The sequence below is a fragment of the Python bivittatus genome, unplaced genomic scaffold (genome assembly GCF_059951505.1).
Source record: "Python bivittatus isolate LINGU-HERP-01145 unplaced genomic scaffold, Pbiv_v1 ctg000090_np1212, whole genome shotgun sequence".
NCBI classification, from domain to species: domain Eukaryota; kingdom Metazoa; phylum Chordata; class Lepidosauria; order Squamata; family Pythonidae; genus Python; species Python bivittatus.
This window is the reverse complement of record NW_028277046.1, coordinates 5,522,274-5,550,000: the sequence shown is the minus strand read 5'-3', so window position 1 is coordinate 5,550,000 and position 27,727 is coordinate 5,522,274. Positions and strand designations below refer to the sequence as shown.

Here is a 27,727-nt window from a genome sequence, read left to right as displayed (position 1 = left end):
TTGAGGATGTTGGACAATCGCAAATAATTTATCTCGAGGGGGCTGCCCCCAGAGAGCAGGAGGAGGGCCGAACGGCGCCAACTCGGTTCACCTGTTCTTCTCCCTCAAATTTCCCTGGCTCCAGATCTGGAGTGTTTAGACAAGACCTCCCTGGAGTACTCTGAGAATTGAGGGGGTAGGATCTCCTGCCCCACCTCCTTACTCTGTCTGCCCCCAGCCAGGATCGGAGACGCTCAGAGAAATCTCAGATTGAGCTGGGGGGGTGACGGCCGAGGACCGGCCCCCAATGGCCACCTGCCTCCTGCTCTCAGAGTTTTAATGTTGATCATATCCTGGGCTCGACGGGAAGTGGGCATTTATCAGCAAATTTGGGCTGAGAAAAACCCTCAGATCCTCCCCCCCTCCGTTCCCTTTTGCACCCTCAGTCCCTTACTCAGATTTTCTCCAAATACGCTCCAACAATTGCTTTGTTTTGCAACAGCTAACACACACGCACTTTTCCCCCCCCTCTCCCCTGGAGAAATTTGGTGAAATGCGTCCCCTGAACACGGCACACTTCCCTTGCATACAAATCCATCACTTGTCAACCCTTTGCATCCTTGATTCTTTTCACACAAGAAGAGATTTATATGCACCCATCCCCTTATACAAAATTGTCTGTCAGGCAGATATTTTATTCCGCGTAGCTGGATCTGTTTGTTCACCCGAGTGGCCGGCGGAAAAATTATTTCTGGATAGCATCTGCTAATCTACCTCACAAGCGTGTTTGCGGGGAAGTGACGCTTCTATAGTCAAATTGCTTTCATTTAAATGCTTCTGTATTTAAATCCTGTCAATAAAGGCTTAAACACCATTCTAGCAAACAAGAAAGAGAATACCTGCAAAAGTCCCCCATGAGGTGTTATTGCAATTGTCCAAAACATTCCCGCTTCTGTTCCTTTTTCAAGGATGCTGCAATTAAGGAGACAAAAAGGAAATTAGCCTTAAGAGCAAACTCTTCACCTTGTTTAGATATTCTAAATATGAAGTCACCTCTGTGCCATAAATGTTGCTCAGAAATAACTTGGGGAGGAAAGCAAAGCACGCCAGGGAGGAAATGCAATCTTCCTCCCCAACATCTAGCTTTCTACATGCAAGGATTTGAGAAACAAATAAAGAAAGGCTCCCAAATGCACAATTTCCCAGCTGGCGACCAGATGCAGATACAGAAAAGATGCTCTCTGCCAGTCATGGGAACTGGGTCCTCAATTTGCCCACCGTGTCCTAAGAAACAGCAAACTAGGATGGTTAATGCTGGAGAAGGAGGACGACGACCTAATGGCCTGAAGGGTAATGTGGGCAGAGGCCCTCTGGTCTTTGTGCCACCTAACAGGGTTGTTGTCATGGCCGTATGATGGTAAAACGAGCGAATATTTGCCTATTATTAAAAATACAGTCTAGTTTTTCCATCAGACCGGTGGGAGAAACTGAATTATTACAGGCTGCGTGAAAGAGCGCCATCTGCTGTTCAATTCCGGTAGTGACACGATGTAAACCCACCGGGAGTGGGGCGAGGTTCTTCAGATGATATATATTTCCAGAATAATTGGGGCGGGGGCAACAGAAACCTTTTAGAGAGAAGGTAAATGTCTGCTCTGGGGTGGGGGAAACCCTTTGCATGGAATATGTTTTTGTTGTTCGTGGGGAAAGATCTGCTTGAATACGGTTTTGTGCCAACTAAATTGCAGTGCCAATTTCGGCTCCTATTAGCCCCTGTGGGTTGTCTCAGGAGGGTGCTTGGATGGGAGACCACTAGGAAATGTCAGAACAAGAGACTGGGAGGGCAGGAAAACATCTCAGAAGGCCAGCTACCTCTGTCCTGACACAAAAGGGTGGTCTTTCCTATCTAGAAAGGTGGGCGCACTTTCAAACCAAGCCCTGGGCTATCTGAGGTTACTCCCCCCCCCTTATTATTATTATTTTTTAAAATTTTCCTAGGAAATAAAGATGGTGCTAAATCCTGCTTTACAGCAGGTTCCCCTTAAAAATTACATTAATTGAACCGGGTGAGGGGAGGACAGAGAGAGGAATCTGCGGGCACCGCAGCTCCCTTAGAGATCCGAATCCGCGCCATCTGTGGCCAGAGATTGGTCCTGATGGAACCTCCATGTCAGGAAGCAGTCTACCTCTGGATACCCTCTGCAAACGCTTTCACTCAGCCCCTTTGCCCCACACGCGGGCCTTCTGGAGGGAGCCCTCGGTGTCCGGAATTAGAAAAAGAAATCGAAATACCGTCGTCGTGATGCTGGCGCACGTGCGGGTTGGAATTCTTCCCACGAAAGTCCTCACCTGTTGGAGTTTTGCCTGCGGACCTCCCCCAAAATTCTGCTTTGGTGCAAAGCAGGTTCCCAGAGCCATGCCCGCCTCCCAGCTGCCCGGTTTGCAAGCCAGCCAGCCACCCCACCCCACGTGGCTGGCTGGCATTGTTACAGGGGGGAACCAACAGACGCGTGGCAAGTGGGAGTCCCACAGCCGGCTTGCAATTAACCAAGTTCTCCATCAAGGGGACGCTGGGCGGTTTGATGTGCCCATCAGCTCGGCCTGCGCTGTTAACCAACAGTGGGTGGGCAAGAGCTGACTCTGGGGGTCCTGAAAGGGGGGAGAATGCACAAAAATGCACGCTTCTCTGGATTAAAAAGGCAAAAAAGGATGGGGCACCAACCCTGCCAGGCTGCCAACCCTGCCCAGAGACCCTTCTGAACTCCAGGCAAGTTCACCAGGGCACAGGGCTCCTGCACTGTAAGCCAAACAGCACTGCTGGCAGAAAAAATTCCTCTCTCTTTCAATCAATCAGAACAGGATCTCTATTCCCCCCACCAGAAAAAAGAACAGAGTACAAATGACATTGGAAGGTAAAGATAAACTACCCCTGAACATGGAGGTTCTATTTACTGCTCCCGGCTGACGACGAATCCAGCTGCAGTTCTGGGCCAGCACGCTGCTTTCCAGAGGCCATGAACGACCTCTGCCCACCATGAAAACCCCACTGCCGTTCCCCCTTCTCAGGATCTGGCAATTCATGATAGACTGCTTCTGAACAGAGAGGCTCTGCTGAAGCCAGCCAGAGTTGCTGAGACGCTGAAGCTCCGCGGCTCACTGTGTTCCAAGCTGGGTGGAATTCCTTGATTAAATCCGGGCTTCTCAACCTCGCTGGGAGTGGACTTCAACTCCCAGAATTCCCCAGCCAGGAATGGACTGAGATCAGCTGGGGAAGGGGCAGCCCTCCGGATGGGGCTGAACTACATTTCCCAGCATCCCACTGGCTGGAGTGGGCTGCGGCTTGGCAAGTCTGGAGGGGCACCAATCCCCCCAAGTGGAGGGACTCCAGAGTTACGGGCGGAGGCTTTGCCCAGCCAGCCCTGGCGATGCCAGGCCTTGACATCGCCTGGCACGTTGAGCCAAAAAGCGCCCGGGGCATTGCCGGGGAATATATTTGAGTGGGTGAATTAACCCGCTGAGTGAACTGCTCGTTCTGCTCCTTGCAAACCCAAACCCTGGAGCGCGGCCCCATCTCAAATTGTGGAGGAAGTGTGTGTGTGTGTTTCTCCTCCCCTGAACAGGCGCACCCAAAAGCACGCTGATGCAACACCCAACAGCTGCAGGCCCTCCCCCCGCCGCCCCCGCTGTTTTAATATGCAGAGGTAAAAGCAAGATGCCAAAAAGCTTTTGGGGAAAAACATGACCGAGAAAGATGAAAAAGTATATTATACGTGCAGTAAAGCTCAGCTTTTGAACACAGTGTTAAATCTCGATGGCATTGCTCGGGCTTCGCCTTTTTGAAAGAGCAAACACAAATGACCAGCGGTGCAAAATCGTGCACCTGGAATAGCGTTGCTCAATGAACAACAACATGGCTCAATAAATCCGTAGCAATTCCAATGTCACTAAATTCCAAACGTTTGATGGGCCGCTCAAAACGTTTTCCCACCTTAGTTCTTTTCCCAAGACCATCTTAACCCATCTGGGAATATTCAGCCTAAGTCGGAGGTTGCGAGGCAAGAGTTTGCCTAAGGGCCCCTTCTATCGTTCCCCATTTGCAATGAGCATTTAAAAAAACCGAATTAAGCTCATTTTAAGCGTGTGAGGAAAATAGTCCCTGTTCTTCGAGACCTTAAATCCTGGATTTATCAACAGGGAAGCCTTCCCGCTCTTCACCATCCTGGCAAATGACCAGCGTCCCTCTTAAAAAACATTCATCATCTATTGAAGGAAAGAAAAATCCCTTTTCATTTTAAAACATGCTGCCCTATTATTAACTGCAGTTCAAGAGTCTGAACCGCCGCCGGCGTCCCTCGGCCCAACGGTTTTAGGGGGGTTTCTGCATTGGGTGCAATTGCTGCATCTCGTAAAATTTGCTGCACTGCTGCCCCCCAATTCCCTCTGCCCCCCAGGACCCTCCACAGTGAGGCCTCCAAGCCCCTGCTGCCCAGGGCAAAGCCCGTTTGATGCCCCCCAGCCCAGAAAACCCGGCCCAGAGGAGGAACATGGGGCCGCGTTGTTCCCACCCCTCCCGAGGGCCTTGGGCTACCACTGCCCATCGTCCCCTGCAGCCCAGCCCAAAAACCCCTCCCGGGAGGCAGGAGGGGGGGCTCCCCAGCCAACGAGCCCCAAGATGGCTCACTTCGTGGGCCAACTCGGCCACAGTGGGCTCCTCTGCCGAGGTCCAGCTGCGAGGGGGACAGGGGCCCGGGGCCACAGGGCCTTTGGGGCCTCCGAGCCCGGCCAGGGCCCCTCTCCCCCCTCCCCGGCCATTGCCAGGCCCTGAGGAGACCCTGCGCCTCTTCTCCCCTCAGCAGCTTCCCGCCATGGCCCAGCTGGGGGCAATCAGGCAATTAGCCCCAAGCCCCTGAAGGGCAGCTGCATTTAAAGGGACAGGCGCCCTTCCCGGGCACAGCCCTTCAGCGCCTGGCAGGATTGGGGCCAGCCTGGCACAGGCCTGGCATCCGTATACTCCTTTTAGCCCCGGCCCTGCGCCTCGGGGCAACCAGCAGCACGCCAAAACGGCAATAAAAGAACAACATAATATAAATACGACATAAATGGAAAAAGCGTACAACGGAAGAAAGCGGCGTCTGTTTTAAAACAGGTCCGTTTTAAAAAGCGGACGGAAAGCCAGCATTTTGAAATCAGATTTATACCCATGTGGCAATCAACAATATAGTCAAATTACAGCCGGGGGGGGGGGGAACAGCCAAATGACAGCGAACAGCCCAATTCCAGTGGAAAAGCAAGACGTTAGAGTGAAAAAAATACAGCCAAATTACAGCGAGGGCACAAGGAAAGAGCCACGCGTTACGCCCGTGACGTAAATTTAAAGACCGCAGAACAAAATCCAATTCAAGCCGGCAATGGCGGAGGTGTTGTTTAATTCCCCGCAAGGTCTCTGAGGAAATTTCATCTCAAAAAGCCGGCGGAAAGCCAAGAACGTGGGAGCCGGCCTGATTTCCAGTGGCCGGCAGTTCCACGGAGAAGCGACGTTCATCTTCACGTTAATCCTTACACTGATTTATTGTTTTAACGTGTTGCGAGCCGGCCAGAGTCCCCCATTGGGGGGAGATGGGTGGGGGATAAATGTAATAAAGGAATAAAATAAATCATACGAAGCATTCATAGACCACCGAAGGAAACCTCTCCCCTATTTTTTTAATTTTAATCGACTGCCCTGCCGGTGAGTTCAGTGCTGGGGTCGTATTTTTAAGGAGGTTGTGTGCAAAGAGAGGGAGCCCTGGGGGGGAAACTGGGGGGGATTAGCGTGGCGAAGAGAAGAAGTGGAATAAGCTTTTCCCACTCAGGTGAGCAGCCATGACATGCCTGTAGGTAAAAGGAGCCACACAGGTACGTGTCTGAAGCAGAAGCGTAAAAACATGGCCAAAAACTGAGAATCTGGCATCTGGGCTGTGCCTTGGCATCGTGACCCGCTAACCAAGTGGGGCACCCAGACGGGCGCAAAGGGAAGGCCCAGAAGCCAGAGCTGGGGCCGAAGGGGGTCCTAGCCCTGGTCCATGGTGTAGCTCTGAATGGCGGCCTGGAAGAAGGCCGGTGTGTTGCGTTCTGGGTGGACGTAGATCACGTAGCACTTGGGCCCGAAATAGCCCAAGGACAGGCTGAGCAGGTTGGACAGCACGACCGCCATGTCCAAGACGGTGACCACCGTCCCTTCCGAGACGGTCACGACCAGCACCAGCAGCACCCAGGAGCTGAAGTAGCAAACCATGATGACCGTGATGTACTTGGCCTCGTTGTAGCTCTTCGGCAGCCCCTTCCCGGCGTAGGCCAAGCAGAAGCACACGAAGGAGAGGACCATGTCAAAGGCGTGGCTGGCCGCCACGGCAGACAGGTGATCTGCGTGACACGTCAGGAAAAGCTCGGCTGGGCTGCCCTTCACGACGGCTTTCACGGGCCTCGGGTAGTGGTACCAGAGGTTGAGCATCAGGACGGCCACCTTGGCGGCGGAGACCGTGGCGATGAAAGCCCACTGCCCCCTGGATGTGGCCCACGCGGTGAAGGCGGTGGGCAGCCAGGCCACCACCTTGAAGGCGCAGAGGATCTGGAAGGCGCGGACGGTGGCGCAGGAGATGCAGACGGTGAAACAGAGGCTGAAGCCCACCTGGCGGAGAAGACACCGCAGCTCGGTGGGGACGCCGACGTAGGAGAAGACGCTGCAGAAGCCGAGGACGAGGGAGGACAGCATGAGGAAGCAGAGCTTGCCGCCAGCGGACTTCACCACCGGCGTGCTGGCATGACGGGCAAACGTGGCGAGGATCCCCAAAGTTGCCGAGAAGCCGAGGGCGGAGAGGAGCAGCAGCGCGACGGAGACGGGGTGGCCCCACTGCAGGTACACCACGAGCTTCGGGAAGCATTCTTCCCGGCCAGGATGGGACCACATGTCCAGCGGGCATCTCTGGCAGGTAAAGCTGTCTAGGGGAACAAAAGCGCAGAGGTGAGACTCTTGGCTCCGTTGGGTCCTGGGGACAGGGGCCCCAAGCAAGGGGCCGAGCCCCTGCTCGACATGCAGAAGGATTTGGGTTCAATCTCTCCGAAAGATCTTCCAGTCCAGACAACGTCGGTTGCGATGACGCAGAAGTGCTGCCGTTCATACATTCATGCGCAAACCAGACTGGGGGGATGTTTGGGAATGGCTCTCCCCAGTCTGCACCCCACGGGAAACGAAGGCCAAAATACCTGGGGCTTTCTTGGAGAAAACCCAAAGGAGAAAGGAATCTAGAGTTGTGGGTAGCTCACTCACGGGACAAGCCACCCACGGCTTGCTTTCATTTTTGGCTTCAGGCCCTGGAAAAGGCGCGTGCTGTGGGCGATGGGCTTTGTGGTGAGCGAAATGCAGCCAGCTCTAAAGGCGAGGGAAGGCACTTACCGCTGTCGTTGAGAAACGTCCCGGCTTCGCACTCCACGCACTCGAAGCAGCAGGAAAGGGAACCGATCTGCTTCTTCTTCCATCCAGAGCTGCACTGCTCAGAGCAGACAGACTTTGGGGCCTGCGGAGGAAGAAGAATCAGACGTCTCCCCCTTTCTGGGCATCCCGCGCAGAGGTGGCCGGGTGCCCGTTTTGAAGAGAGCAAAGTCATAAATATTACAACGTTCCCCGGTTAGGTACCGCTTTTTGTCAGCGAGTGGAACCGGAGCCTCAAGATGGGGAGAGACTTTAAGACAGAGATGCTCCCAAACCCCACCAGGAGGGAGGCTCAAAATGGAGCCCCGGGGGCACCCTTGGGCCCGTATTCCTGCAAACCAGGCCCCTCCAGATGTGTTAGGACAATGCCGACTTCCCCGCCTGCATGAGAATCCCCCACACATCTGGATATCCAGGGGTTTGAAAATCTTACGTCCCTGTTGTTCTAATACACACACACACACACACAGAGTGTAAAATAACTAGTATATATTGCTGTGGGACACGCTCCCCAAGGCAGAAGTGGAGAGCAGAACGTGGAAAGAGGCTTATTTTGGCCTGAGCTCTTATGAGAAGGCGTGGGCCTTCTCCACGGAAGGGGCTGAGGTGGTGCCAAGATACTTCAAGAGGGTGCCAGGGGAGACGCAGAGGTTCTCCTTCCCACCCAGCCCTCTCCACTTCCTGGGTGCCCATCGAGCCTCCTCCACCGATCCAAAGGCCTCCGAGTGCAGGAGGTCCCAACTCACCGTGTTATCGGGCGTCTGCCAGGCGATGCTCCCCGCAAGGACGCTGAGCTTGTCCTCCAGCGAGTCGTACGTCGCCACTCTCTCGAAGGGCTTCCCAGGGAGGTCCCACCGCCACTGGACCACCTCGAAACCGTTCGGGGGGTCGCCTTTCTTGTCAAAGTTAATGGTGGTATTGAGCAGGGTGAAATTCACCCGGCCGATCTCATTTAGAAGCTGGCGCGGAGAGACGAAGAGGAAGAGACTGTCACGGAAGGTGCTATTCAACAGAACATGTCTAACTGTAAAATTGGCCTTTTCTAGCCTCCAGTCCGGCTTGACCCCAAAGCCCATCTTCCCCAGGCCCCATAGGTGAACTTATTTTCCTTCTGCTTGCTCTCTTGAAGGCCGCCTCTGCGAGACGAGGCAGGCCTTCACCTAAGTCAAGAGGGCCGTAACTCCAGTTTTTGTGTTTGAGGAACTTCCCTCTGGAATCAGAATTTCCTCCGACTTACTTATATTTTGCGTGTAAAGGCCAGCAGCTCCCAACAGGACCGTGGGGCTGATGAAAATATTTTTTAACAATGCAGCGCTATAAAATAGGCCAGGATAAAACCAAGACCAAGATCTATTTGACCTCCCTCTTGAACCCTCAGCCCCTCGTTCCTCCCTGGGGTTCCCATCCTCTTTGTTCCCCCTTCCTTGATCCCTCTGTCTGGATGGCCCCCTTAAATTCGCAGCCTCTTTCCTTGCACCCTAAACCCAACCGCGGTGCCAGCCCTCCCAGGGGACAAATGTCCCATCCTTGATCTACCTTTTCTCCCCTCCCTGATTCTCACCTGCCAGGGGTAAACGGTCTTCTTCTGGCACCCGGTGTCGTTGCAACTCAGCAGGCGGTGCAAGGCGTGAGCGGCGACGTAGACGGCCGAGTAGACGTTGAAATCGATGCGGTTCCCCGCTTGCCGGAGGCTCTTATCGTAGAGCTGGACGGTGGGAAGGCATTCCTGGCAAACCTGGTTGCACGTGCTGCCAGAGGCTGGCTCTTTGGGGTCCCCGCTCGCCCCGGAGGGCCCCCCGACTCGGAAGTCATCCAACCCCGGGACAGGGACGTCCTGCACGGCCACCCCAAATATGGTTCCCAGGCTGGACACGTTGTGGATGTTGTGAAGGGACAGGTCAGTGGCCCAGGCTTCCGCGGCGATCCACACCAAGCCGGTGAGGTTCTGGCCGAGGGCTTCTTCGAAGAAGGCCGGGAGGGGCAGTTCCAAGCTGAGGACCACCACCACCTTGGCCGTGCTTCTCCTGATCCGGGCCACCGCGGCCCTGATCTTCTCCTGGACGGGGCTGCCCCAAACCTGCGGATCTCTTCGCTGCACGGGAAGGGTCTCCTGGAGGGCGAGGCAGGCCCGGGGGGCCTGGAACCGCAGCAGCTGGAGGTTCTGGTGGCCGTACTCGTCGTCGCTGGACAGGACAATGAACCAGTTCCACCTGAAGTGGCGTAGCAGCCGCAATATGACCACAATCTGCTGCTCGGCGCTCGGGATCGTGCGGAAAGTCACGGGGAACGTCCCAGGGTCGCTCAGAGCCTCCGTGGTCGCGCTGTAGGTGACCTGAGGCCGAGGATGGAAGAGCGAGGTCTCTTAGTTAAGCAGGAAATCTTCATCAGTTACCTACGGGGTTACTCCAGCTCACTCACCACCGGGCAAAGTGAGGCGGGGAGCACAGCTGCAGCACGTGGACCCGCTCGTAGGTTGCAATTACTGGAACCCCCCAGAGCACATTTAAAAAGGGGTGACTGGGACTGCCTTGCGTTCAACCACCCACTCACATCGTTCGGCCGGTCCCGCTGTTGCCTTTTTGGCCCACAATTTACGGAAACAACCTCAGAGCCGTCGCTGCTTGTCAAAGATGTGTTGTCTCGCCTTTGTTTTATCCCCAGCATAGGGATAAATAACCCTTTCCCACAGGATGGCCACAGTAAGGGGTGTAACCCAAATAATTATTGCACGACATTGTGCAATAAATCCACAGCAATAGGTTTGTGAACTGTATTTTCACAAGCAGAAGGATGAAGGCAGGGCTTTTAAGCAATCAGTTCTGTTGACAAACTTTGCGTGATCCTTCCTTCCTTCCTTCCTTCCTTCCTTCCTTCCTTCCTTCCTTCCTTCCTTCCTTCCTTCCTTTCCTCCCTCCCCTCCCTCTTTCTATATCCTTCTTTCCTTTCTATATCCTTCCTTCCTTCCCTATTTCCTTCCTTCCTCTTTCTATATCTATCCTCCCTCCCTCCCTTTCCTTCCTATTTCCTTTCTTCCTTCCTTCCTTTCTTCCTTGCTTCCTTCCTTCCTTCCTTCCTTCCTTCCTTCCTTCCTTCCTCTTTCTATATCTATCCTCCCTCCCTCCCTTTTTCTCCTTCCTTCCTTCCTTCCTTCCTTCCTTCCTTCCTTCCTTCCTTCCTTCCTTCCTTACTTTCCTCCCTCCCTCCCTCCCTCCCTCCCTCCATTTCACAGCATTCATATAATTAGCCTCTTAGTTTAAGCCACTTAATTTGTACCATATTCAGCTTCCAATTTACATTTGGGGGGGTTAATATTACCCAGAGATTATTTTATACCGTTGTTAATAATACTAAAAAAAAACAAAACTGGGATGAACCTGGCACCTCTCTCCTGTTTTTCCTGGAGGGAGTCACACACTTACCTGCGGGACAAGAAAGTGACTCAAAATATAAGCCACGGTGACCGCCGCCGGGGACGAATCCGGACCGATCACAGCTATGACCCTCGGGCGGTACGAAGTGTAATTCCTCTGGATTTGGATGGTGGACCGGTTGTCGGCGAGGAAATACAGGACGGGGTGGACGGTGTTGGCGAGGTAACAGTTGTCGATCATTTCGTACCCCAGCCGGACCCCCGGCAAGAGGCTGGGGGAGTTGTTGATCTCCTCCACTGCAAACCGCATAGCTTGGAAGTAGCTGTAGCCGGCCATTTTCAGGTTGTACCTGTGAAAGGTGGGCAAGACAGAAGGTAGGGCAGGCCTGGCCAAAAGCTTTCTGGCCCATCGTGCTGTTCCCACCCACTCTGGTTTCAGTCCTGGGAGGGGGCGGCCTCTGTTCCTGGAGAAGCTTCCCCAATTCAGAGCAGCTGAACCAAAGCATGGCGGTGTTCGATTCTCCTTTCAGGCCGTCCTCAGTGTCTCCTCCCTCTGCTACTTACTGTTCACAGACGGGCACCTGGGGGTCCCGGGGGGGAGAGATGCCCTCCACTTCCGCGTGCAGGGAGAAGAGACCCCCCAGAATATAATCTCCTGCTAAGTGGAAGTGAGAAGAAGGCGTGCTGGCAATGGAAACAGAAATGCTGAGAAAGGCGCCCACCGCAGTGGCAAGCGCCATGGTCTTCCTCGGGCAGCTGGTGGGTATGAAAACTTTCCTCCGTGCTTCAGCTGACGTCCCTTTCACCTGGCCCTTTGCATAGATGCCCAGGGCCAACTCATTTGCACGCATTTCCATGCCTCTTCCGGTGCTTCGGAGCCCGTGGGGCCCGACAACCATCAGCTCTACAAAATTTCTGGGGCCTTGCTCAGGATCCACGCAGAGAGCCACGATTCTTCCTTTTAAAAGCGTGCGTGGTTCTGAGTCCAAAGCTGGCTTAAAATAGCCTTGAGCTTAGGACAGTCCATGCTGCCCAAAATCTGAGGCAGTCTCCCCGGTCTTTTGCAAAGGTGCCAGGGGTCTGCTGTAATTGGGCTGGCGAAGATGAAACCCGAGCTGACTTGCAGAAACTTCGTGGACCCCTTCCGGTGGTTTTGCCGGCCACAACAGGGAAGGATTTGGCCCAGCCTGGACGAGGGTCCCGAGGTTTCCTCAGAATTTCCCAAATTGCTTAGCTGAGACTAGAAACAGTCGAGCATCAATGCTAGAAGATGAATACTCACTTCTAGCCAGGTCCTGTGGGGTGGGGGAACCTGGCCGTCCCACCCTCACCAACAGGCTGCTGCACTAAGGTGGATTTTTGGCCTGAACCCCGGAAGGGGCACAACAGGGCTTGTGCCACCTCGAGAACACAACGACGAAAAGCAAAACACGGAATTTCACCTGGCCGGGAAACAAGTCAATAAACCAGAATGGCTTCATCTCCCGGCTCTGATTGATTTCTCCATGCAAAGCGTTGGTTTTCGCAGCCAAATGAGGTTTAGCCTCAGGTTTGCATCTCAACAGCCCGTTTTGCATCCAGCCCGTCAGACGGGCTGCCGGCTCCCCCGTCCGAGCCGCACCAGATACGCCGCAAAGCCAGTTTGGGATTGGCGCGAAGAGGGAACTTTGCCACCCCAACCTCTTAGGCTGGTGGTCTGCACTCTCTTTGGCCAATTGGCGGCCCTTCAAAAACATCCATGCCACAGCGACGGGTACATTTCGTGACTCCTGAGTGTCAGAGACCTTTTCAGTCCTGAGTTAGAGGATTACCAGCCCGAGATGCTGGGTGAATGCGCCAAACTACCAGCTGGGCAAAAGGCACAGGATGGCCCTGATCCGTTTCCAATGAATACACTTCATTCCTGTGCACGTTACGCTTTCAGAGAGAATCTGGCCACCTCCTTAACTGGAAAAACACACTTCAGACTGCTCTTTTTTTCAGAAAGCTTTATTAAGTCTTCTCCTGACACATTATCAGCGTTCCAATCAACCAAATTCACTTCCACCCACCTACGGAGCCATTTAAACTCGGATGGCCATACAGACGTTGGCTCTCCGTGCGCCACCAAGCCAGGAATTGTGACGCTGATTGCAACCCAAGTGAGCTCAAACTTGGTAGCGTCCCCACGTGTTGGAGGGGCAACCCTGTCTGGGAAAGATGGGAGCTCTAATCTAGCCAGCACCAGATCGGGGAGGATTGATTTAGCTAGCTAGCTAGCTATTTTCCCCCTTTTTCAAAGTGCATCCAGTGTTGAGACCTTTTTGTGATACAATCGTCAGCCGTTGCAGTTCTGCTCTGTTTTCTCTGAGCGTTAATCACAGTTTAGTAAGCATCTGCTTAAGGGAAGGAAGGCAGCCTTTTTGGGCAGGAAAAATAAGAGCAGACTTTGAAGCATTTCTATCCATACAGGGACACTCTACTTTGATGGAAATGCAGTGTGGATAGGCCAGGAAGACTGGAAATGTAGATCTGGCTGGGCAGGAAATTATTAAAACGTGAGTCTGAATATCTGGACCAGAAATCAAAACCATTATCCGAAAAAAAAAACAAAAAAAGGATAAGTAAGATCTGAGTTAAGAATTAACGGAGTAGAACCAAGTTGGTTTACATCTGCTTAAGCTGTTCGTTATAAATCAATTTTCAAAGACACGCTACAAGGGCTGAAATGTTAGTCAGTGAAATAGGGATAAGCAAACGATGCAACCATGATTGTGGATATTTTTGTAAGTTTTAAGCCCTTTAAGATACTGCAAATTAGTTGCTCGTCAGCTGTTCCTCGATCATTCAGTTTCGTACACTTAATTTTTCCTATCGATTTATTCTTCTGTCCCTTGATTTTAGAGCTTTCGCAGAGAATCAGCCTGGCTTAGTTTGCAAGCTGCCAAGAGGCCTCCTTTAAAGCATTACCCGTCCCCGATTTGAGCGTTCAAATCTACAAAAATACATCTTTTAAAAAGAACCAGCGTCCCATCTGGAGGGTGGTTGCCACAGAAGCGAAACATTTCAACAAAAATCTCAACCAAGATTCCTTAGGATCTGCAAGAAGAAAGTTTATAGGAGTGGGTTTAGTTCAGTTTTTCCTACATGCTGATTTGACACACGACGCTCCCAATTTTCTCTGGACGTGGGTCCGCCTTTGCCGTTCTGCTGTTTCTTTAATGGAAGAGATTCACCACGCTGCTTTCGGTACAAGTCGCTTCTTCCCTGCCCTCCGATGGAAGGGGCAAAATTTTATTAGAAACAGGTACAAAAGCTGATGAACGCGCGTTAAGAGTGTTCAGCAGCAAAGCTTCTCTTTAGAAAGGCACAAGCTTTTAACACGTGGCTGTACTAAAATGGAGGAATCGTTTTGGATTTTCAGTAGGAAGCTATTTTTTTTTAAGGCAAACGTTACTCTTAATTCCCCGGAGTGGTGGTGAAGGAAATCAATTCAGCGATTTTGTGCCTTAGGAGGGATCGGCAAGGACGGCCGCTGAAGAGAACGCCGGTCCGGCGCGGCAACGGTGGCAGTTTCGATGCGAAAGGCCGCTTAAGCCGCATCACTGCATGTATGGGTATTTCCAGTCCCCCAACGGCTCGTGAGTCTCCTTGACCGCCTGGGGAGATGTCCAGCGCAGGATGTAATGAGAGCCGCCCGGCTTGTCATTGGTTCCTATTTCCAAAAGAAGAAAGGAATGCAGTGCTCTGCAACCAAAAATTCCAAGTCGCTAGACCTCATTGTCCCATGGAAACACAGGCTCAGTTCTCACATCTTGCTAGGCCGTTACGTGGTTGCGAGAACCTGGCCGCTGGGCTCGTCTCGCCTCGTTCAGACCCAGCCAAGCAGCGAGCCGGGGTGCCATGATTTGGGCGACGCGCGATGTGCAGAGAAGGCGGCAGCGTTCAACAAAGGCTCCCTTGTTTGTTTCAACAAACCACAACTAGGTATAGTGGTTAATAAATATAGCAAGTTATTGTGTCTGCACTTCAGCTTGGGAGCCACTGGCCAGAATGGGGAACAAAGTTTAATAGTAACAATAACGATAATGTTGATGATGATAACAATAACTCCAAACGCATTTTTTCAGACAGCGCTCCGAATGTTTGCAGAACAGGCCAGGCCATAAGCAGGCCCCTCTCCCCCACCTGACCCCCACATACCTGAGGCACGAGAACCCCCAAATGGCTGCTGGGCCACAACGGCACCGGTGGACTTATCGTTGATGTAGAAATTCCCGGCCGCGTTCCTTAGGAGTTTGGTGGCTTCGGCAATGACAGCCCTGAGAGAAGATGTGGGGGGGGGGAGAGGTCAGACCTTCAAGCGAGAGGGGGCCACTAGATATGCACAAGTATTTTAGGGACCCTCCCCAAAGATTTAGGGCCTCCTGTTCCCCAGGGTCCTAAGATATACTACCCCTGACCAAGGGGTTTCATTAGGGCTGGTGGGTTGTGGCAATCACAAGACTGAGGACTGGGGTCTTCTGGCCCGCTGAAATTGAAATTGGGGGATCCCTGCCAAGCGATCTGGGAGAAGATTAAGAACATCTGAGCCTGTGTCTTACATGCAATATGACCCATTACCCCCAAATTCCCCAAGCGCTGCTGGTGTGAGCCCCAGACCCAGATATCTGAAAATAACAATTTGCAGCCGCTGCTGATTCGAGCAGGGGGAGGCCCGAGATGCCCCAGTTCTTACTTATCCTGGGCAAACACCGCCCCTGTGAGGCCGTACGGAGAGGTGCCGTCAATCAGGTGGAGAATATCCTTGTACTGCTTCTCCGGATAGACGTATACCGAGAGAACTGGCCCAAAAATTTCCTGCCCACAGGGAAAAAGAGAAAATAAACCAAAATTAAGGGCTGGTGCATCTGCGAAAATCACGTTACCAAGGTCTGTCTATTTCTGTAAACTTTTGGGGCACCTTGGCTAGGAACACTAGCGAGTCAAAAGTGAGGGAGCCAGTATTTCTCTGGAGATGTCTGAACTACATTTCCCAGCATTCCTCACTACAGGTTGTGCAGGATGCTGGGAGTTCTGGAGGGGGCCCGCGAAGTCCTTGCTGGGCGTAAAACTAAAACAGCCACCCCAAGAGTTTTTGCAATGGTCACAGATATTTTAAACTGCTTGCAGAAGGGTGCAAAGATGGAGGTTCGGCCTCGTAGGGAACAGGCAAGGATGGTGGGAGGTATTTAGCGTTTTCCCAAGGAACTCCTGTTGGTGCCCCGTCCCGGCAAAGACTCACCTCTTGCATGATGGGATCCTTCGGGTCTTTCGTCTCAACAACGCACGGCTGGACAAAATAGCCCACTGCGTCGTCGCAGCCACCCCCAGCCAGGATGCTCAGATTGGGTGAAGATTTGGCATGCTCAAGCCACCTCTTGATGCGCCCGAAAGCCTGGAAGACACAGCGGCAGAAAGAGGGCAATGATGCCCGTGTAATGACGGACTGAGCTCTAGATGTGCCCGGCACGCAGCCAGGCACACATCTCAGAACAAGATGCCTCCAGGATCTGCTGGAAAATGCAATGGCCCAGAGGCCTGGATGGGGATGAATGCATCTTAGGTGCACCAGGGCGGAATAAAGGGCAGAGCTACCACACTGGAGGAAGGGACGGACAGCATAAAAGGAGCCTTATAAACATGGCTTTAAAGATAAGTCTTGTTATTCTACTTTGCTCCAATGAAGAGAAGCCAAAGGCCTCAGTTCTTGAGAGGCAGAGCAGAGAGAAGGGACGGGACGGATGCCACGGAAGAGGAGGCAGGGGACCCAGGCAGACTGGGGGCAAAAGAGTGGCCACACAATGTGGGTGAGGCCATGGGGCGGGGGGGAAGCAGGTTGGAGTCTTGGCTGACGGCCCCGTGGAAGTGGCCTTTTTAAGAAACAAAACCACCCACGTTGCACGCAAGGCGGCTGAGCCAACTCTCCCCCTGCCTCGCACTTCAAAGCTTTGAAAAATAACCCACCTGTGACCCGAATCCCTAACTTTCCACGGGGTTGGTCAATGCTCCCTGGCTGTGAAGAGCTCGGCACGCAAAGGGCCTGCTCCACCTCAGCCAGCCACTGAACGTGCCAGAGCATTAAACACACTAAAGACTGTGCCATTCTTGGGTTTCGGGACAACTGACTTGCTCATCTTGACTGTCTGGGTTTTATTAGCACCGACATTTTTGTGGGGGCCACTAGGGACAAAGTACTTCTTAAAACACACACACACACACACACACACACACAGAGGTTTGTCCTAGGTGTGAGTTCGTGCATGCAAATGTCAAAGTGTAAAAATCCTGCCTGTGAAAAATGAAAGCTGGTTTACATATGTAAGTAAGAAGGCGATCTGACCTTGCTGTCAATCACAGCCGAAAAGAACGTTCCGAAATCTTCGGTCGGCTGCAGAGAAAGACCAACAAAGAAAATGTAAGGAACTTGGCAATGGGTTTGAACAGCGCTCCAGCGAGCTCCATATTATCTAGAGAAACTGGTCCACACCAGTCTGCAAGAGCTTGCATTTTTCTTCCTCCCTCCATCTCCCTCCTTCCTTGCAAGCTTTATCCTTTGGACTAAACATGCCAGTATTCACTAGCGTACAAAGGGCCACCCCACGTTGCCAACCAAGTCCTGAAAGTTAATTCTTAAGTCAACCCAACCAAGGAGCTCCTGCTGAATTCAGGGGTGGGGGTGGGAGGGGAAGCACCACGCCGAGAAGCAGCTTTTGGGGCAGGACCTAGCGGCCCGCGAGGGCCCCCCATTCCCAGGTGGCCACTCACGTCTCCCACTTTGATCTTCCGGTGCTCCTCCAGCAGCCCGGCTTTGATGCGAGGCCACAGAGAGTCGGGCGCGTAGAGGCGGGAACAGGCCGAACACTTCTGGCCGCCGTACTCAAAGGCAGACCGGACCGTCCCGCTCACCACGCTGGGCACGTCAGCTGAGGCGTGGACGAAGTGGAAATTCTTCCCTCCGCATTCTGAGAAAGGGAGAACGGCGTGATTGAGGAGCGCAGTGTCCAGCTCTACGTGTCTCCCTCCCAGAGCGGGGGAGGACTTTGCCCCCACCATTGGACCCCCCCAGCTTTAAGCCGTTGCAAAAACTATTAAGGACGCATGTGCACGGAGGGAATGACAGAAAGCAACTTGCAAAGGATGAGAGAGAGGCGGGGGGAGAGAATTCCCTCCTCCATTAATCCGCAGCACGTTGGGAGTTCGGGAGACCCGGGAGAAATGCAACAGGCCGGGTGCCTAGCCAGTTCCCCACCAGACTGGTGGCAGGGCACCTGGATCCTGCTGGAGGTGCCCCCTGCCCACAATGCTGGCCGACCAATGCATTTTGTAGAGATTGAAGGCCTTCTCCTTGTCAGCAAGGGAGCGTCTGGGGTCCCGGCAGTTTTATTTTAAAAGGGCTAGCCAACAATATAGGCAGGGAGACAGTCAGCACACTTCAAAGCTACCAAAAGCTCTCCTGGGTTCACGATCGAGAGGAGCTCTTCACACTACTCGCATTTCTCTGCCTTCCAGGAAAAAAAATACGAAGACGAACGCGTTCTCAGTTCTTACCCCCAGCCAGCCGTGGGAAGGTACGATACCGGTCGAGGTTCTCAGAGACCTGCTTCCAGAGATGCTTAAAGGTCCTACAAGGGAAGATGACAAAAGGCCTAAATCCCTTGGCCACCGTCCCTCAACGGCCCTCCTCACCTCTCCCGTCCCCATGTACTTAACCGATGCCAATGTCTGCAGCCACGCAAGGGCAGGGAGCGCCGCCTTTTCAAACTCACCCTGCCGTGGTCCCACTCAGCTGCCCCTGCACAGGCGGACCAAGGCTGGCTTGGGTTTGCGTGAACCCCCCTCTTCTCCTAGCACCCCTGGTCCTCCCTTCCCCTCCCTCCTGCCCCCAGCGCCACAGCCACAGAAACTTTTAAATCAGAAGATGGAATTCTTCGCAAGGAGAACGCCAGCTATTTAGTATTTCTCAAAAGCTGTGTCAGCAGCTGCTCTCTTGCTGGGGGGGGGGCTGGAAGGCCTACCCCCTCCCCGATGCTTGCAATCTCTGGCTCTGGGAAAGACGGCATGACTATTAAAACCGCCGGGCGCTATACGCGGACGCTCTCGGTGTGCCATGCTCGGCTGCTCCCTGCTCCTTAAACGGGGGTGGGGGGAGGCTCATAAATTAAAAGGCAGAGTGTGGAACTCCTGGGGTGAAGCTATTAGCATTTTTATTGTTTTGAAAAGCAAGACGTTGGTCACACTTGAAATCAAGAGAGGGAAGAGAAGGGGAGCGGCCGAGAAAGCAGGGGCGTAAAAAAACCGAACTATTTTCTTTCTGGATTGCAATCCCCGAGACGAAGACGGGCTTCTGAAACGGGGGAGAGGCGGTGAAATAATAATAATAATAATAATAATAATAATAATAATAATAATAACCGCCTGCATTGATCCAGGAAGCTTTTTCAAAACATTTCTTTGATTTATTCTGTCTGAGTCCCATCTTGACTTGACCCTTTTTGGAAAACAAAGAGGACCGAGAAGTCCTTGGGTCGAAGCTGGAGGGCCTGCTACCTCTACTTTAATTCCACGCCAGGTTTTTAGCTATTTAATTGGATTGATACGGCCTGTGGGTTGGAGGATGGCGAGCCATTAAGCCTACAGTGGTCGGTGGAACTGTGGCTCCCCCCAGCAGCACCCTTGGGACGATGGGAGCCCAGAGGACATTGGGAGGGACCCCCTTCTGTTCTAGGACTCAGTCGCACAGTGCCCAAGAGGCACGTTGGCCGTGCAACTGGTGTCGTTAAAAAGGCCAGTCCAGCATTCTGCTCCCGCTGTGGCCAGTAAGAAGGGGCTAGAAAGCTGCAAGTGGCGGGAGATGGCACATGTTAAAAATTCCCAATATTTGTAAGGGAACCAGGGTTAGGGAGGATGTGCAGGGCTTCCTCCCAGATTCCAGGCAGCAAATTGAGGATGGGGCCTCAGCGACCTCCCCACCGGCCATCTTTCCCACCCTATGACGGGCAACCCACGCTTACGGCACGCTGCCGGTGAAGTTGATGCCAGCCAAGTGCTCTGAGCTGGTCACAGTGTCACCGAACGTGGGGCCCTCAGCTGGGACGAACTGGATGACGTTGGGAGGCAGCCCGGCTTCCAGGAGGACCTGATAGACAGCGTAACTGGAGAGCATGGCCGAGTCGCTGGGTTTCCAAAGGACCACGTTGCCCTGGCAGGGAAAAGCAAGAGAGCCCTCTTCAGCTTCCTCTGGTTACAGCCCCAAGAAGGTTCTAGTCCTCATGGGGGAAAAGGAAACTTCTGGATCCTCAGAAGCATATCAGCTGGTGAGGAAGAAGCAGAGAATGTGCCGTGTTGGTGTGCATCCCTGAAACAACAGATGGGTGCCACCTATTTCCAAAGGCTATACTTGAAGGAATGAAAGGCTAGACCGGACGCGCCTCTGACCTGATCAAACTGAACTTTCTGACATACATCCAAGCTGAGGAATGAGTATTAAGTACATTAGTTGTGCTGTCGCTTTGCGGAAAATTGACCTCTACCTGCCAGGAGAGAGATGCTGAGGCTAGATGGCCCAGGTGGGGAGGAGCGGAGCCTCCACGTGCAGGGGCGCTCTACCTCTAAATTCCAGGCGCTGGGGGAAACTGCAGGAGAAGCACCGAAAGCCAAAAAGCACAAAGGTCAGGCCAGTGCAGACTCCCCGACAGGTCTAAGTGGGCCATCGAATGCAGGTCCTTGTTTCGCCTTTCACTTGTAGCTTCAGGGTTGAAAACAGATTCCCGAGTGCGGCTCAGGATGGCAGGGGAGGAAGAGAACGGATCCGCAGACACTCACCATCAACGCTGGGGCCCCGGCTAGGTTTCCTCCGATGGCAGTGAAGTTGAAGGGTGAGATCGCAGCCACAAACCCCTGTGGAAGAGGGGAGAAGGGGGGAGAGGTGACCTCACACTGATCTAGAAGGAAGGGGCAGGAAAAGGGGGGGACCTTATAAGCCCCGATCTCTGGCCTACCGCTCTGCTGCGGCTGGCCTGAGGAACATGACCCTAAGCATGGCCTCTCCCTTACAAGATGCTAGTCCTCATGCTGCAAGGGCAGGCTGGAAAAGGCATGTGTCAAAATCTCGAAGAGGAGAAAATAGGAATCGTGGGGGGGATTTCTACTTTGCTATCTTTTGGGGGGGCATCTCACGCCGGCTTTAACTTTCAGCTTCTCCCCTCACTATCAGGAGAACTCTACCTACGCAAAGTAAAAAAAAAAATGTCTGCCAAGTGTGTGATTTATGAATAACCCTTTTTACCGTCCACGCAGAAGCATGGTGGCACGGGGACTGTTTAAAATGAGAAGGGGGGTGCAAATGCTTTAAATGCAGCCATAGACGTGGGCATTCTCTCCCCCCGCTCGTTGGGGAGGCGGCTTTGGGAAGACCACGGCTTTGGTGAGGGGACCGAATGGCACACGGCACCCCAACCGAGAAGCAAAGACCTCCCGCTAATTCTCGGGAGCTGCTTTCACAGCCCCCCCGCCTGAAGGCAAAAGATGGAGGATCGAGGTACAAGTGTCGACACGGAGGGGTTTTCTCCCTACCTCCAGCCCCCGATACACCAGGCTGTTGGTGCTGGGAGGGGCGCTGATAGGCTGCTCCCCCTCCAACTCCATGGCGTATTTGGCGTTGAAGCGGAAAAAGTCGACCAGCTCTGCGGCCGCATCGATTTCGGCTTGGATGACTGTTTTAGCCTGGGGGTGAGAGAGGGGAAAAGAAGCGAGTCAGGCCACGATTCCAGCAGTTTGGGGGACAGGCGAGACTTCCGACATCGCTAGCCACACCCGGGGTTAGCAACTGGCGGCCGCTAAGCCAAATCCCGCCCAAGGGAGTTTCCCCTTTGGCCCTCCCTGCTATACACAATCGCAACCCACCACAGGGAACGTATTTCTCGCTTTAGTGTAGGCTCCCTCCGCCCGGGCCTTTTCCCAGATGTGCTGAACGAGGGCTCCTCGCTCCCCTGGAGAGTTGCAGCTCAACGGCTGCTGAATTTCCTTCCCAGCGTGGAACGGCCTGACCCTGAGCATGGCTACCCAGCTGCAATCAGAGCCAGCAACACACCTACCTGGCCGACCATGGTCTTGGCTAAGATCTCCGCCCTTCTGGGCCTGCTCAGGATGTCGGCGGCTTTGAAGAAGACCTCCGCGCGGTCCTGGATGGGCCGGAGATCCCATTCCTTCCGGGCGCCCAAAGCAGCGACGATAGCCTTATTCAGTAAGTCCTATGTTGGCAGAAAATTGGCCACCTTGAGCCGATTTGTTCCCGCAAAATACAAGAGGTTATTCAGGTCCTTTCCTGCTTCTTCACAGAGGACTTTCCCTTCCCCAAGTATTTTTGAAGGCTCCAATAATTGTGAAAATGCGGGACTCGCTGCCCCATGACGACCAGTAACTTGGGTGGCTTTAAAAACAGGTTAACCCTTAACAACTCTGTCCATCAGGGGCTATACGTTTTACTCCAACTTTTTCAAATGCCTTGGGCAGGCTTATAACCCAACTATTCACTTTTAGCAACAAAGGATGGCCCAGAGGTGACCCAAAACTTAAGTTCTGTCATCCGGTTCAGAGGCTGTTTTTGTATCACCCGGCCTTCATCGGCACTCCCTCATCTGCCGCTCTGTGTAAGTCATGCTCCTAGTTGGGAGCTTGGAAATATAATTTGGCCAGGAAGCCTCCCGAAGGAGGGTTAAATTCCACTGCACAGGGAATGAGAGAAGAAATTAAAAGAAACAGGGTGAAGCTGAATGACTGCAGTCAGGGACGGAACAGTGAGTCATTCAGACAAACAATGGCCACCCTCCCTTGTAGATGGATCTCCCTGGGGCTTACAAAGACTCCTAATTAGTACAAAATGTGCTTACAAGCACACCTCCGCTCTGAAATGATTCACACCAGCAAAAATTCCAAAAAAGTCACAGAGCAAGATGCTTGGCTCACCTTATCCGCATAGCAGTATTTGGCCACTTTGTGTAAATGGTTAAAGGGCTGAAAAAGAAGAGGAGAGGGGAAGAACAACGTGAAACATTTGATCCGCAATCTTCTGTAACAACACAGAGACAGGTTGAAGGCCTGACAAATCTGGTGGTCCTCATCCTCCGAATTTTACACAGAGGGCTACAGACGTGGGGGCTGGTAAGACAGGGCTTCCATTGCAAGGAAGGGGGCCTAGTTCTGAGTAGACACTCTGTGGAACGGAATTTGGGGCAAACGCTTCTCCAGAATCAAAAACCACCTGGGCCTGTTATAAACAGAGAGGCATCCGATTATTTTTAAGCCAACTTTCCAATTACGGATGGATTTACAAAAAAAAAAATGTGGCCAGTAAAATATGACCGGTACCAAACCTACCACCAAACAGGGACTTTTAGCCCTTTGGTTAAATATTGATGAACTGTGCTTTTTTAAAAACAAAAGCTAGATCCTGAGGGATTGGGAAAGGAAGAGGAATATTACTACAGCCGTTATGCCAGACTATCAGTGAAGCAGGCCCTTGCTGGCAGAACTCACCGACACCTGATACCTCACATCGGTTGTCCACACTTTCTCGCCCCCGACGACACATGGGATCTCCTCTGTCTTGCCTTTCAAGTCGTTCAGAGCCTGGAGAAGGAAGCGAGAACTTGGTAGGCATGCCAGCTCTTGCCTCATCCGTATCACACCAAATTCTTCCTCCGATCCCTAAGCGGGAATGTGCTGCACACACCTTGCCTAACCTGGAAATCATCTCATGTCACCTCTCTCTTAGTTTCCCAGTTAGGATATTTGTGTTGCTGTTCTTCACAACCAAAAGCCTGCTGTCCATCCTTCCTTCCTTCCTTCCTTGCAACCCTTTGCGCCTGAAACTACTACGTCGTTCTTCCTCGCTTCAAATCCCTCCCCAAAATCCCACTTTCCCCAAACCCCCCATCCTGGGATCTTGATCTGCCCATCGCAAGCAAGACATGACTGGACCCTGACTGGACGTACGAGCTAAGGGCAGGACCCTGCATGGATGCCACAACGAGGGCTGCTTGGCACGTTACCTTCTGGAGGGCGGCTCGCTCAGGGCTTCCAGGTTTGAAGGCCAAAATGGGTTCGTTGACCACCTTGACAGGGGCACGGTGCTGCCATCGCAGGCTGGGGGATGGGAAAAGAAAAAAACAGGCATGATTCTGCTTTATGTGAGCATCACAAGGGATCCTTGAGAAATCTGCAGGCCTTGACGAGCTAAAGTTTTATTTCTTCGGCTCCAAAGAGGGCCATGCTGTTAAAAGAGGAAGGAGAATGGGAAAGCCACGTGTATTACCTTGAAATTCTAGGAAAAAGAAAGGACAGAAATGCAGGCAAACAAGTGTGCTAATTAAAAACAACAACAACACTGAGAGAGGATTAAACCAGGACTAAAAGAGGAGAGGGAAGTTTAAAACTTGAACCCCACATTACTTGCTTTAGGGAGTGCAAAACGCCACTGCTAAGTGGCTTTCTGTTATGTATTTTGCAACACAGGTCTTTTAACAAGTGGGGAGAAAGACAGGCATAGAAATAAAATATAAAGATTCCCTCATAACAACTTCACACAGGCATTCATACAGCTTTGCAGGTAGCAATATGGAAGCAGTTTGCCACTGTTACCTTTTGAGGGGCTTCATCACCTTCCTAGGCTATAAATAACCATGCCTGCTATCTATTTTCCCCCCAGTGACTGTTCTATTCCTCTTCCCTCCCTGTTTCCTTTTCCTTGCATGCTATGCTTCTTACATTGTAAGCCTGAGGACAGGGACACGCTACGGGTATTTACAGGCTGCGTCAGAAACTTATTTTCTGTCTGGAGTGGGGTTTAAATGTTTTAAATAAAATGAGGTTAATTGAAATTTAAAATGTGCTCTCTTGGGACTCAAGACTGTGCAAAACAGTAACTTACTGAAAGTCACCTTGCAAGTTTGATTTGAAGCAGGTCGTCCCGAATCCAAGCGTAATACCATGAGTGACTGCATTTTTTAAAAAGCTGAAAGCTGACCCACGCAATGAAATATGGAGGGTTTACTTCAAAAGAGCCCTTTCTGAGAAGGGACGGCTCTTCCTGGCTCCAACTCTCTCCTGCTTTCCAAATCTCAAGTTGGGATGTGTGGTCAGCAAAATGCACGCTCGAGGAGCTGGACTTGTGTGCCTCGGCGCAAAGTCTGACCTTCTCTGCCTCAGCAGGTTTTGGGGCATAACCTTGATTTTGAAGACCTGGAGCAAGTTGAAAGCAAAAGGCCTGAGCAAAAAATGACCAGCTGTGAAGTTCCCTTGGCTCCAGCTTCCCTTTATCTCATGAGAGGCTGATAAGGCCAAAGCCCCACTAATTCTGATAAGGCCAAAATGGAAAGTGTGTGTAGGTAAAGAGAGCACACTTTGAAAGCGCAATCAGAGGTAAACTTGGATGGCGAAGAGGAGACTGATCCGTCTGAGCCTCAAATTTAAAGCTTTCAATTTCACTGGGGCTTTCTTAACCAGATAATTTAGGAAGGATAGCTTCTGTCACTGCTTCCATGAGGGTTTTTTGGCTGTCATTTTTCCTGCACATTGGTAGCCCTAAAGGGCCAACTTTGACGGCAAAGCCAACTACGTTAAACTGAAATTGAAATGTGGAATAAATGTGCTTTGTCTTCCAGCCCCATCGGATCTGTTTCACCCAGCAAAAAGACAGAGAGAGAAAAATTTTCCACTAGATTACAACAGGGCCAGAATATTTCACCACCGTGACCAACCTGCCTTTTTTCAAGGCTGGAAGCAAAAAAGAAGAAAGGAAAACAGAAAAGGAACGAAGGGTCATTTTTTTTCCCCAAAGGAGTTGAACTTGAAGCTGGGGGAGTCAGCTTTTCTTGGGCTCAGATTGCAAAGGATTTCTGGAGAACCCAAGAAATATGGTCTCACCCCCCTCCCCAATATAGACATATGTGTGTGCGTGTAGTGTATATCTATTTATTTATTGATTTGTAGGGCAGCTGTGCTGGCTGAAACCCCAAAAGTCTGAAGGGGCAGAAGACACACCTGCCAGGTCCTCCTTGGGATGAAAATAGGGGAAGCAGCCAGTAAAGTGAGGGTGAGAGGAAGGAGGAGGAAAGAAATGCTATTATTACTATTAACAGTAATAGTAACATCAATAATATTAGCAGCAATATAGTAATAATACACGTGTCACCATAATAAAAAGGAAGGAAAATACTGTTATTTTTATTATTAATAGTAATAATAATGATATTAACAGCAATATAGTAATAATACAAATGGCATAATAATAATAATAATAATAATAATAATAATAATAATAATAATAATAATAAAAAAATGGCACCAGCATAAAGGGTAGCAAAAGGAAGGACATTTGGGGGAATTATTTCCTGATATGGGGGGATTGGGGGCGGGGCGTCCTGGAAGAGCCCGCCTCTGAGACACCCCTTGTTGGGGGGCTGCCCCCTCCCCAAAAGGCCCGCCGAGGGCAGGCCGCCCTGGGGCCCCTCAGGAGGGCCCCCCACGTGGGGGCCCCGCGGGGCTCTGACCTCCAGCCCATGCTCCCCGGCGGCGGGTGGCCCGAGGCGCCCGCGCCGGCCGGGGAGGATGGGAGAGGCGGTCCCGGAGGGCCCCCCGCAGAGACTCACCCCAGCCCGCGGAGGGCGCCCGGGCAGCGGAGCAGCGGCGCCGGCGCCATCATCATCCCTCCGGCCCGCCCGTGAGGCAGCGACTGGCGGCGGCGAGGCCGGGCGGCTCGTGCCGGCGATGGGCCGAACCAGTCTTCGGCGGGGGGGGGCGGATTTTCTTCTCTCGCGAGACCGCGCCGTGGCGCCCTCCGGGTCCTCTCGCGGGGGGGCACGACAGCCCCGCTTCGGCGTCTCTTTGCGTAGTTTTCGGAAATGTCTTCCCGGCTTTCGAGGGGGTCCCTCGGGGAAAGAGGGCGGCCGATGGGCGCCCCCCTCGGGCGCCGCGAGTGGGCGCGTCCCCCGCGCGCCGGGAAAGGGCCGGGAAGCGCGGCAGCCAATCCGGAGGCGCCCACGGAGCACCAATCAGAGGACGCTCTGGCGCCACTCCCCCCCCCGGCCGCGGGACGAAAAGGGAAAGGTTGCGCAAGGAGCGGGGGGAGGCGAGGGCAGGACTACAACTCCCATCACTCGCGCGGGAGCCGTGCCGAGCGGCGCGGTAGCACCGCTGCAAGCCTACGGCGTGCCCCCCTGGGCTGCGGTGGTTCCAGCTGGAGGGGCATGCAGTGGATGGGGGCCCCTTTAGGCACAGGCTTCGCTGGGTGGGTTTGGGGCCAGGCCGGCCTACCTCGCAGGGGGCGCGCACTCCTGCAGGAAAGAGGGTGCAAGGCTAGGAAATAAGCGGAGCCCTTTGGCAGCTTTGGATCCCATTGGCCGTGGCACCCTTCTGGCCCGCCTGATGGGCCCCTGGCCCTTGATGCCAGGCTAGGGGGCTATCACTCCGCCCTGGGCATCGGCCTCTGCCCACCCAAACGGCCTCACCTTGTTTCGCAGGGGGGATACGGAGAGGACCTTCCTGAGCTGGCAGCCAGGCCGCCACAGGGCAAGGGGCACGGATTGGCAACGCTTGTTGAGACAGCCTGGCGCTCCTTGCCAGCTGCTCTCTGGGCACAACTCCCTCTTGCATTGACCTTGCTCTTTCAAGCCCTAAGCGACTTCGGCCCTGACCCTCGGAGGGAACCTGGATGAACCCTGGGACGTGCGCATGCCCGGCTTGTCCGAAAGGGCCCTGTGTTTCCTCCTGAACCCTTTTATGAAACCCAGGCAGTCGGGCCCCAGACCCAGGGCCAGAGGGAGGGAGGGAAAGAGGAAAGAAAGAGGGCTTGCATTTGGAAATGGTGTCTTCTGGGTGGAAGAAAGAGAACG

At 52.9% G+C, this 27,727-nt stretch overlaps 2 protein-coding genes across 2 annotated transcripts; both read right to left on the bottom strand.

Annotated features, from left to right (window-relative positions):
• Positions 1 to 5,388: 5,388 nt before the first annotated feature.
• Positions 5,389 to 13,255, bottom strand: TAS1R2 (taste 1 receptor member 2). The gene is made up of 5 exons (XM_007436244.4): positions 10,867 to 13,255; positions 9,009 to 9,779; positions 8,194 to 8,406; positions 7,412 to 7,532; positions 5,389 to 6,957 (listed from the first exon to the last, which is right to left on the bottom strand). The coding sequence occupies exons 1-5, from the start codon at positions 11,152 to 11,154 to the stop codon at positions 6,029 to 6,031; spliced, it is 2,322 nt and encodes a 773-aa protein (XP_007436306.1). The 5' UTR covers positions 11,155 to 13,255; the 3' UTR covers positions 5,389 to 6,028.
• Positions 13,256 to 14,132: 877 nt separating this feature from the next.
• Positions 14,133 to 26,799, bottom strand: ALDH4A1 (aldehyde dehydrogenase 4 family member A1). The gene is made up of 15 exons (XM_088136859.1): positions 26,486 to 26,799; positions 23,888 to 23,981; positions 23,373 to 23,465; positions 22,803 to 22,850; positions 21,932 to 22,087; positions 21,411 to 21,560; positions 20,661 to 20,735; positions 19,850 to 20,037; positions 18,387 to 18,460; positions 17,604 to 17,800; positions 17,179 to 17,226; positions 16,081 to 16,233; positions 15,535 to 15,656; positions 15,000 to 15,118; positions 14,133 to 14,511 (listed from the first exon to the last, which is right to left on the bottom strand). Exons 1-15 carry the CDS (start codon positions 26,539 to 26,541, stop codon positions 14,399 to 14,401), a joined length of 1,686 nt encoding a protein of 561 aa, XP_087992985.1. The 5' UTR covers positions 26,542 to 26,799; the 3' UTR covers positions 14,133 to 14,398.
• Positions 26,800 to 27,727: the final 928 nt, after the last annotated feature.

Excerpts from the sequence above, each read along its gene's own strand:
- TAS1R2 (XM_007436244.4), bottom strand. The coding sequence starts at position 11,154 with ATGGCCGGCTACAGCTACTTCCAAGCTATGCGGTTTGCAGTGGAGGAG. Across the intron at positions 8,407-9,008 it reads AGACCGTTTACCCCTGGCAG|CTTCTAAATGAGATCGGCCG; the intron begins GTGAGAATCAGG and ends TCTCCGCGCCAG. Across the intron at positions 7,533-8,193 it reads GGCAGACGCCCGATAACACG|GCCCCAAAGTCTGTCTGCTC; the intron begins GTGAGTTGGGAC and ends CTTCCTCCGCAG.
- ALDH4A1 (XM_088136859.1), bottom strand. The coding sequence starts at position 26,541 with ATGATGATGGCGCCGGCGCCGCTGCTCCGCTGCCCGGGCGCCCTCCGC. Across the intron at positions 23,982-26,485 it reads GGCGCCCTCCGCGGGCTGGG|CCTGCGATGGCAGCACCGTG; the intron begins GTGAGTCTCTGC and ends CCCATCCCCCAG. Across the intron at positions 22,851-23,372 it reads ATGTGAGGTATCAGGTGTCG|CCCTTTAACCATTTACACAA; the intron begins GTGAGTTCTGCC and ends CTTCTTTTTCAG.